The sequence below is a fragment of the Sorex araneus genome, chromosome 4 (assembly GCF_027595985.1).
Source record: "Sorex araneus isolate mSorAra2 chromosome 4, mSorAra2.pri, whole genome shotgun sequence".
NCBI classification, from domain to species: Eukaryota; Metazoa; Chordata; class Mammalia; order Eulipotyphla; family Soricidae; genus Sorex; species Sorex araneus.
Window position 1 is genome coordinate 164,749,180 of NC_073305.1, and position 10,803 is coordinate 164,759,982.

The 10,803-nt window shown below is 47.8% G+C and overlaps 1 protein-coding gene across 1 annotated transcript; it reads left to right on the top strand.

Annotated features, from left to right (window-relative positions):
• The first annotated feature begins 249 nt into the window (after nt 1–249).
• On the top strand, nt 250–10,803 carry HEBP2 (heme binding protein 2). The gene is made up of 4 exons (XM_004609003.2): nt 250–426; nt 1,112–1,247; nt 2,251–2,431; nt 9,410–10,803. The coding sequence occupies exons 1-4, from the start codon at nt 325–327 to the stop codon at nt 9,612–9,614; spliced, it is 624 nt and encodes a 207-aa protein (XP_004609060.1). The 5' UTR covers nt 250–324; the 3' UTR covers nt 9,615–10,803.

Genomic DNA, 10,803 nt, shown 5'->3' on the forward strand with positions numbered 1-10,803 from the left:
ATCACAAAAACAAGTTGAGGGGTGCGGACTCGGGGGGCGGCAGGGAGCCCGAAAGAAGACCCTGGTCCAAGCCGTTCTGCACCTGTGGTCTCCAGGTGGGACCCCCGGAATTCCGGGGGGACGGGGGGGGGGAGCGATCCGGTGCCTGTGGGGTCGCAGCGCCCCCTCCCGGCCCCGTCTCGGGCTCCTCACGCCGCCGCTCCCGGCCGAGGGAGGGACCGCGCGCGGGGCCGGCACGGGGGCGGGGACAGGGGCCAGCGCGCACCCCTGCGTCCCCGCGCGGCTCCCCGGGTTCTCTTCTCCCGCGGACCGTCCGCGCCGCCCATGGCCGAGGTGGTGGAGCCCGACCCCGGCGCGGCCGAGGACCCGGCGGCCCCGGCCCTGGAGACGCCGGCGTGGAAGGCGCCCGAGGACGCGGGCGCCCAGGTAGGCGCCTCCCGAGGGGACCCCTAGGGTGTGCGCCCCGCGGAGAGGCCGTGATCCTGCCGAATTCAAGTGGAAATAAAGGAAGCCGAAAGCGGGCGGCGGTCCTTCGCCCCCTCCCCCAGCACCCCCGAATGCCTTCCTAAACCCGAAAGTTCCCTAGTTTTGCGCTACCCAAGGCCTGTTTCCAGTTCAGCTTCTCTTCTTTTGTGACTAGAGAGAAGTGCTGGGGAGGGGAGGGCTGGAGAGAAATACTGCAGGTAAGTTAGAGCCCTGGTACCCCAGATGCTCCCCCAACCTGGCCAGGAACGATCCCTGAGCTCAGAGCTAGGAATAAGCCCTGAGCGTGTGGCCCCTACACCCTCCCCGCCCCCCCCCCAACAAATTAATTAAAAATTAAGTGGGTGAGCAGAGGGGGCGAAACTGGATTGCACCCCAGAATCTGCGGTGGGACCATCCCGGCGGAGGGGGCGTGACAGAATCTCCAGGAGCCAAGGGGCAGACGCCGCCCCCTTCCCCCATCCGTGAGGGGGAGGCAGGGCGCCCGCGCGTTGGTGCTCCGAGGACCTGAGCACCAGGGCAAACGGACCGAACCGCGAGGCGGATCCTCGAGACCCAGCGATGCGTCTGTGCGAGGTAGCCTCGGGGTCTAGACCCGTGTCCCCAGGACTGCTGTGTTCCATTTCAGCCCGGAAGTTATGAGATCCGACACTATGGACCGGCCAAGTGGGTCAGCACCTCGGTTGAGTCTATGGACTGGGATTCGGCCATCCAGACCGGCTTTACCAGACTGCACGGCTACATTCAAGGCAGGAACGAGAAAGGTGAAGGCACTCGACCCACCTCGGCATTCTAGGCTCCTGGCTGGCTCCCGGGCGTCCTATTGACATTGGGCCGTTTAAAGAAACGCCCCCCGTTTCCACTCTGTTCAGACCCTGCAAGGCTTTTCAAACCTCCGTTTCTGTGTTTCTATTGGAGTAACTGAGCAGCATTGCAACTTTTCTTGGCTAATGCTTTTGTGTTAATTTGATGATAGGGTAAGAGATAATCAGGGAGGTGCAAAGAATCTTAGACCCCCAGACAAAACTTCTTGCCCCCGCTGACATGCTGTCTGTTCACAAGGACCCATCTCCAAATTGTAAAAGTAAATACTGGTCTGTAATTGCTCCTTCCATCCCTAAAACCCCGGAATTGATGAACAAGCAAACAAACAAAAAACATTGTTTATTTCATCAAAGCTTATTTTATCAAATAAGACCCTGCTTTTTTTCATCAAAATGACAGTTAATCTTAAAAGCAAATAATTGGGGGTAGAGAGATAATACAATAGGTAAGACATTTGCCTGGCACTTATTCCCTACCCCCATCTCCCATTTTTTTCCTTCTTTGTTGGCCTCCGTTCTATCCCCAGTACTTCATTTGGTCCCCTGAGCACCACCAGGAGTGACCCTGAGCACAGAGCCAGGAAGAAGCCCTGAGTATCTCCAGGTGTGGCCCAAATAACCCCCCACCCCATCCACAGGAGCAAATATTTACATCAGTGGCATAAAGTAAATCAGGAAAGTCAGATTCAGAAATACTAGTTTCAAGGGCGGGGGAGATAATGCAGTGGACTGGAGCATGCTGGAGACCCAGTTTAAATTCCCAGCACTGCGTGATTCCAAGTACTAAGCTGGGAATAACCCCTGAGCACCATTAAATAGGCCCCAAGCCCCCAAAAGGGGAAGAAATGATAGAATTGATAGATTCCATTTTAAAACATAGGCATAAGTACCCTAAAACTGCTTTCATGTCTCTTCAGTATTTGACTGTATCTTTATGGCACAGAGATGAAAATAAAGATGACAGCTCCAGTGACGAGCTACGTGGAGCCAGGGTCCGGGCCCTTCAGCCAGTCTACCATTACCATTTCCCTGTATATCCCTTCCGAGCAGCAATCCGATCCGCCCAGGCCCTCGGAGTCAGATGTCTTCATTGAAGACAGGGCCGGAATGACTGTGTTTGTACGGTAAGTGGTGGGTAATTTATAGCCCTGCTGCCTGCTGGCTTTCCTTGCCTGCTCTCACTGGCTCAGTCCTCTGCAATTTCAGTCGGCTTTTCACCCTTCTCTGAAAGCCAGTCGAATGCATTCTGTGTGTCTTCCCTCTGGCTTAGTTTTGTGTTACTGAGGGTCTGTTGTTGTAAGATATAATCAATTCATTTAAGGAGGAGGTGTTTCCCCCGCCCCGCCCCCTCTTCACATAAGACACGATACAGAGAGTTGCACCCAAAACATGTGAGAAAAAAGCAGCTCCTACCTTCTGTCTGGTTGGACAAGAATAAAAAATTCCTTTGAGACACAGTGCATGGGGCCGAGAGATAGTACAGCAGGTAGGACACTTGCTTTGCACATGGCTGACCCGGGTTCCATCCCCAGTGCCCTAAATGGTCCCCTGAGCACCACCAGGAGTGATCCTTGAGCATAGAACCAGGAATAATCCGTGAACACCGTTAAGTGGAGACAAAAACAAAAACAAAACAAAACAAAACAACAAAAAATCACCCATAATATAACAAAACAAAAAAAGAAACCCCAGTACATTGGACCCTGTGCCCTTCCTTCTAGCTTCTAGGTTCTGATTATCCCAAACTCTTCATATTGTCTCCCCTGCCCAGGGAACAGTAACTGTTGCTGCCTGCTCTGCCTGTTAGATTCCCCATTCCTTTAACAAGAATGTCGGTTAACTGTTTAATTCATTCTTTAGATTAAATTCTCTTTGTTAAAATACACACACACACACACATTCACTCACACACAGTGTGCAAGAGTCTCACATGAATGGACTTTGCTTTATTTTCATTTATTTGGTGGGTTGGGAATTTTCAAAGAAAGGTGCAGTGGGCATTCAGGGTGTTCAAGCATTCGGTAGCAGAGAGTCACCTCTCCAAGCCAGATGACGGGTGACAGAAGGTTGGATGACAGAACAGAGAAACTGGGACTCGGCAGTTTATTTCTCCTCCCCCGTGTAATCCAATCTCTCCCCTATGGTGCAGTCATAGTTTTGATCTAGTCCCAGTCATCATAGTTCTATCATCCTAGTCTCTTCGTAGACCTCAAAGTCCTCTACTTCATTCCTCGCTTATTTCTGGTCTTATAATCCTTATACTTCCTCGCTTAGTTCTGGTCTTATAATCCTCTACTTCCAGTCATTGTCATCATCCAGTTCTCCTCAAAGTCCCAAAGTCTCCAAAGTGTCAGTTCTATTCTCCTAGTTATTGACTTTCTAGTCCTCACAGACCCTTAAGTCTTCAAAGTCCCGAAGTCCCAAAGTCCTCATTCTCCTCCTCTAGTCTTCAACCTCTAGTCCCCTCTTTCCCCTTCCAGCATAGTTATGTAGAAATCATGAAGGGTGGGGAGACACAAAGGCGGGGTTGAGCCACTCCTTCAGGAGATTAACTCAAGGACAAAAATCTCATCTGAGGGTTCAGCACTCCACATTACTAGGACATTTGCTCAAGGGCGGGATTCCATCCAGGGTGTATTGCTTTTTCCTTTCTTCAGCTAGAAATCCATTTAAACAATCATAGTAAATTTACTTCTTAAAATATTTCTGGCCATTTTGTACGAACACAGTAAGAGATATATTAAGCTTAAAGATTGGCTTTTCCTGGGAACATCTCACTATATATTCCAGACCACAGTCCTCAGGCCAGGTTAGTCTTTCCTAACCCCAGCAGGGTCCTTATTCAGTTACTTCTTTCTGGGTCATGACAAAGTTTGTCCATAACCATGCTCTTAACTTATAGTTAAGTATTATGGTGTGTGGCCTGGCCCATTTCCATTCCAGGGTAGCTCATAACTTGCCCTGAGTCCATCCAGTCCCTCATCAGGACCCTGCTTTTGGGGTGCTAGGAACTAAGGGAAACTGAGGCTTAAGTAAATATGAATGCCCAGGAGTATATATTATTTTGGAGTCAATTATTTCCCATGATACAAAGCATAGCATGAACTGTCTTCCTGTGTCTATACAAAAAGGACATTGCTAAATAAACCATGCAAATGACATAAAGGAAAGAGAAAAGCAATATAGGATTATTACTGCCTGATGGAATTGGGTGTGCCTCTGGGGCACTGTTGTGGGAGTAGCTCTATAAACCCAAGCTCCCTGCAAGAGGAGCAAGGATAGCCCAATGTTATCCAGTAGTGGGCAGCTGAGGGGTGTGGTTGTTGGGCCACATCCTGAAGTTCCTGGCCTGACGTTGGCTCTCAGAATCAGGTGAGTTCATTAAAGACAGAGCCAAGTGACTGCATGGTATCATCATCCTGTTGATCATCGAATTTCTCGAGCGGTCTCAATACTGTCTCCATTCGTCCTAGCCCTGAGATTTTAGAAGCCTCTCTTTACCTGTCCTTCCCAATGGTGCCTCATTGGAGGCTCTTTCAGGGTCAGGGGAATGAGACCCATCACTGTTACTGGTTTTGGCATATGAATACACCATGGCGAGTTTGTGAAGCTCTCCCATGTGGGCAGGAAACTCTCGGTAGCTTGCCAGGTTCGCCCAGAGGGAGAACTAGGCTATAAGATGTCGCTTCCAGGAGCTTGGTTTTATAGTCTCTGGGTGTTGGCTGTTGGTGGGATTACACGATGCCATGCCGGGGGCAGTCCCTGGGTGTGACCGCCTAGCTACTAGAAAATGGGGGATCTGGGCGGAGGAGGCCCAGTCCTGATCCAAGCAGGGTTGGAGGTCTCAGCCCCGGGTCCATCATACCTGGGTTCCTCTGCCGGTACCTTCATACATGAGGCACATCTGAACGTGTGGAGAGGGGCCTTGAGCATGGTTGTGGCTGGGCTCTGGAGGTCTTCAGCCATGGGAGCTCTGCTCAAGATGGGGAGGGAAGCTGGAGCCCACCCCCTCCGAGGGATCCCAGGGAAGACAGCCAGGAGCGGGGGCAAGAGACTCTCTGATAAGAGACTTGCATGGTAAGCAGTGGGTAAATGGTTATCAGGGACGACCCCTGGCCATTCTCAGAGGATTATATGTGGTATTGGGAATTAATTACGTTGGCAAAGTAGCTGCGTGCAAAGCAAGCGCCACACTCCTGTACTGTGTCTTCAGCCCCTGGAGGACTTTTATTGCTCTTTTTTTATTTTCTCTTTGGCACTGTGTTGAAGGAATATTTCTCTGCTTCCCCTACCCCCATAGAGTCCTCACAGCCTGCCATCTGCTCCAGTCCCACCAGTTCCTGGTATCCGCCCTTCCACCTGCCGTCCCTTCCAGGTGACCCAGACAGCAGTCCTGGGTCACTCAGCTCAGCCCTCCCTATTGGTCCTCTGTTTAACTCTCCAAGTGCCAAGATCCTGTCATATCTTCCCTTCCCATTCTGCAACCCCCCTCTTGTCCACTTCCACCCCACTGTCACTGTCAATGTCCCTTTGCCCTTTATGACTCTTGTGTCACTAGACGTGCTCTATGTGATCTATCCGTAGTGACCCATGTTTGTGTTCCTTAAACTGATTTCCCTTGGTGGTGGACATTTCTTTGTGGGGGTGGGAATCAAACTCACGCAGCTCTACAACATGAGGCTGCTTCCAGCTCTTCCCTGTCCTTATGGTGGCCAAGGACAGCAGGCCTGCCCGGCCCCTCAGCAGCACACGCTCTGACAGCTGTCCTTTTATCTAGTCCATTATTCCTGGGAAGGATGCCGGGCTCCACTTCTGTCTCTCTGTCCCCAGTGCTACTGACACCCTCAGGCTCTCTGCTTCACAAGAGACCACAGGGAAGTCACTTTTAGATCCCTGGGCGTGGCACAAAGCTTGACACTCAGTAGCTTCTAGGGTGTTGACTGTGCATCTTGTTGGTCCACTTCTATCACCTCCCCGGAAGGACTCCTCTGTCCCCGGATCTCTTCCTTTCTCCTCCACACTAGAGCCAAGTGTCTTTCTTACCATAGCAACAGCAGCAAAAGCTCCAACCTGTTACACTATTTTAAAATGTGTTGGTTTCCTCTTGTTTCAGGGTAAAGTTCAGATTGTTCCTGTTGTGCAAAGTTTCTTGAGGGGGTGTTGTTTGTTTTGTTTTGAGGCCACACCTGGGGTTGCGCAGGAGCTACCGCTCTGTGCTCAGGGGTCACTCCTGGTGATGTCTGGTGGACTGTATGCCATGCTGGAGACTGAACTGGGGTCGTCTGCATGCAAGGCAAGCACCCGAACCCATCTCTATCTCCCCTCCTTCTTAGAGGTAATGGGTTTTCTCTCTCCATCTCCACAAAGCCTTTGACAATATCACCCAATTCTGTCTTCCCAGTGGGCTATACTCCATTAACCTTTTTGCCCTTCATTCACAAACCACAACCCTCTACATCTCTTTTACCTTCCATCTCTGGCAAGTTCACTCATATTCCTCTTGCCAAAATCTCAGCAGTAAAATGGGCACTCATGGCGCAGTCCTTCCTCATTGGGTTGCCCTGCAGGTCATGAACTAATTCGCATGCAGTCTCAGAATGGGAACATGGTTGCTATTGCTCATTCTGGCTCCTTTGTCCCTTCCTGAAAGCCCACTTGCTTCATTCAGCACTCAGATCAGATGACGTTTTACCTCTGAGGTCTGCGTCAGTTTCTCTAGCGAGTCCGCCATTCTGTCCTCTGTTTTCCTAAATGTTAATGATCAATTATGGTCTCTGTTCTTGCAAATCTTGTCCATATCCTGCAGTTCCTAGCAAGGCAGGTTGGAGGAGGTTCATTATGTGTCTATGCACTGAATATGCTTTAGATAGATAATTGTAGAACATTGTATTCAGAGAACAAAAGAGGATTTTTTTGTTTGTTTATTTGTGGATCACACCCAGTGGTGCTCAGGGCTTAACTCCTGGCTCTGTCTTCAGGGATCACTCTTGGCAGAGCTCAGGGGACCATCTGGGGTTCTGGGATAGAACCCGGGCAAGCACCATGCCCTCTACTATTACCCCAGTCCCCAACAAAAGAGGGTTTTTAATTAGGGAGTTCAAGATTTGGTTTCAACCTAGTAGGATCAGAAAATAAATTCCCTTTAGGGAGTTCAAGACTTAAGAGTTGGTTTCTTGTTAAGGAAAAAAGAAAGTTAAAAAGTGACATGGTTCAGAATTGTATTGTCAATATGATGAAAATGATAAAGTTTCATCAATTTATCTTTGATTCTTTTTACATATGTGTGCAAATATCGATTTCTATGCTTACCAAGGATTTCAGAGGGTACTGTATGATTCTAAATGCCTGGCTGACGGAAGTGAATAAAACATACATGGTTTGTACCTTTGACAGTTTATATTGTGCCTTGAGTGAAAGGACTGATATTTTTCATTGGCACCTTAATCATACAACTTATGACAAAGAAGGTTATCAGGAATATGTTTGCTTGCTATTCTTTTATTTTGGAGGTGACCCGGCTATACTTCAGGGCTACTCTGATTCTGCTTGTGGGTCATTCCCAGCAATGCTTGGGGGACCATCCAGTGCTGGACGTTGAGCCAAGATCAGCAACATACAAGACAAGTCCTTTAACTCCTGAACTATCTCTGTGGCTCCTGTTTTCTGTTCTGATCCTTCAAAATAAAATTAATCACATTTGTCAGCCACTCTGCCAGGTTAGAGTGATATCTCGATGTTTTTGTTTCTGTATTTCCAAGCCTATACTTAAATTTTCACGCTAACTTCTCCTGTTGGCTCTTTTCACTGTCTTTTCTTCCTCATTCCCACAGAAACTTCCTAACTGCCTCTTTCTCTCCATCCGATTTTCTGTCTCCGCCTCTACAAGTTAACTGTGATCAAGTTACTTCTCCACTCAGCTGCCTTTGGAATAATTTCAAAAGTTCTTAGGTTCTCTTTCTCTAGCTCACACTCAACTTTCTCACCTCACTTGATGCTTCACAAAGAAAGGTTTTTTGATTTTTGCTCTTCCTTTCCTTTTCATGTCCATCCTTCTTCTCTGCTCCAAAAAACTATCATCTACTCCAAACCCAACTCAAGTGACCCCTTTCTTCCATCCCAGTTTAATCCTGCTTTGTGTTCCCTTAGAGCTTTGATCCTGTCTCTGTTAGAATTTATCTCGGTTCATTAGAGGGAAAGATGCTAAAAGATCCATCTTTTCCATTAGACTATATTCATGGCATCAAAGCAGTTTCTGATTGGGCAGGGAGATAGCTAGACAGTATGCCTTGACGTGATGCCTGAATTCAATCCTGCGCACTTTATACCTCCTTCTTGTACCTCTGGATTTAGCTCTGATATTCTCTGTGCTCCACCAGACATAGTGATACCCATTGCCCCAAGGAAACAATCTCATATTAATCTGTAATCAGGAAGGATAGGCTCTTTTTTTTTTCCAAGGAGAGGAAGAAAGAGATTATGTTCAGTAGAAACTTGAAAATCTGGAAGGAGCCCTAAAAATGTCACTGTGGTTCTCTGCCCAGAATTAGTATTAGCAGGATACTGTTAGCAAGCGGTCCCTCAGACCTCACTGCCAGCTTCCTGAGTCGGCATTCTAGCAAGATCCCCAGTGACTGGCATGCAGGCTTAGACTTGAGGAGCAGAGAGTGTGCAGTTCCAAACCTGCCTGCCAGCAGGTGGGCTGCACACCCTCTCCCAGGTCCCCCAAGTGTGTGGAGGTCACAGTGGGACTGAGAAGCCCCAGAAGTGAAAGGTGAGTTCAGCGGCTGAGAGACAAGGGCACCTCAAGCTACACTTGATCCAACATTCAAGGCAGCAGCTTTTGCTTTTTGTTTTCAGCTGACATTGCACCACATTTCTGTTCACTCCTGCGAGCAGAAGAGATAGTACCTAGGTTAAGGCACTTGCATGGTGCGTGTCTGACCCACTTCCTTCCTGGATACATGGGCCTCTAACGTGCTGCCAGGAGAAACTCCAGAGCAATAGACCTGAATACCACTTGATGTGTCCCCATAACTGATAAAATGAAATAAAAAAAAATAAATAACTGAATGACTCAGACTTATTTTCTTTCTTCTTTATAGGTCTTTTGATGGATTCTCTAGTGCCCAAAAGAATCAAGAACAACTTCTGACGTTAGCAAGCATTTTGAGGGAAGAGGGAAAAGTTTTCGACGAAAAGGTTTACTACACTGCAGGCTACAACAGTCCTTTCAAATTGCTTAACAGAAACAATGAAGTGTGGTTGATTCAGAAAAGTGAACCCTCTGCCTCAGAGGAAAATGAATGAGAAAATGCAAGGAGGTTCCATCGCAGAAGCTGAGCTTAATAGGGACATCAGCCTACCTAGATGTAAAGTGTATGTTTAGTCCCTCTGCCTGAAGGCACGGCTATGAATTAAGCTTGCTTCCAACGTGCCTTGGGATGCTGGAAGCTTCATCTAGATACACATATCAGGATAATATTCGAGGCTCTGTAAGTTGGTGATGCTGGAGTCTTTGTTTCTCCCAGGCTCCAGAGAAATGCTGTTACTTCTACACTGTGTGACAGTCACGTTACTTTTTTTTGTTTGTTTACTTGGATTTGTGACCATTGAATGTTATTTTCTCCCGACATTATCAGTGAAATTTAGAAGATTTATCTTGGGTTATCAGGATAAATAGGCTATCAGGCCTAGAGAGCTCACATACACTTTGACACACACAAAATGATTATTTTTTCTGTTACTGTTACAGTCTTTGCTGAGTCCTCACTCCTGACCACCTGTTGCCTCTAGCCCACCCAAGAAAACTCACAGTGCGCAAAAGTGTTGCTAACATTTATGACAATACATTTACAAAGCTGAGAATTTCTTACTCTATTTTGATGCTTAATAAAGGCATTGCTTCCCTCAGAAGAAATAATGTTTTAAAATTTACTTGGATGTTGGGAGAGTACAAAAGGGTACGGTGCTTACTTTGTATATGGCAGATCCTGGCCTATCCCCAGCACCTCATGTGGTCTCCTAAGCCCTGTCAGGAGTGATTCCTGAGCACAAATTCAGGAGTAAGCTCTGAGCACTGCTGGGTGTGGTCCAAGACCTAAATAAAGTTCAAGTGGATTTTAAGAGTATTTTCTATTTTTTTTCTTTTTGGATCACATCCAGCGATGCACAGGGGTAACTCCTGGCTCTGCACTCAGAAATTACTCCTGGCAGAAAGAGAGAGACAGACATAGGAAGATTGCACTCATCTGTGGACTATAGAATAACAGACTATAAGACTAACACCCAAGAATAGTAGAAATAAGTACCAGGAGGTTGTCTCCATGGCTTGGAGGCTGGTCTCTCATTCTGGGCAACTCAGAGAAGGGAACACCAAGTAAAATGTGATTGGAGGTCATGTGGGGGAAAGATGATGCGGGCCCAATATAGGCTAGAGACTGAACACAATGGCCACTCAACACCTTTATTGCAAACCACAACACCTAATCAGAGAGAA

What these genes read in the sequence shown, in the direction of transcription:
- HEBP2 (XM_004609003.2), top strand. Translation starts at nt 325, where the DNA reads ATGGCCGAGGTGGTGGAGCCCGACCCCGGCGCGGCCGAGGACCCGGCG. An exon ending in CCGAGGACGCGGGCGCCCAG is followed by an intron (nt 427 to 1,111) that starts GTAGGCGCCTCC and finishes GTTCCATTTCAG; the next exon opens with CCCGGAAGTTATGAGATCCG. An exon ending in TCAAGGCAGGAACGAGAAAG is followed by an intron (nt 1,248 to 2,250) that starts GTGAAGGCACTC and finishes TTTATGGCACAG; the next exon opens with AGATGAAAATAAAGATGACA.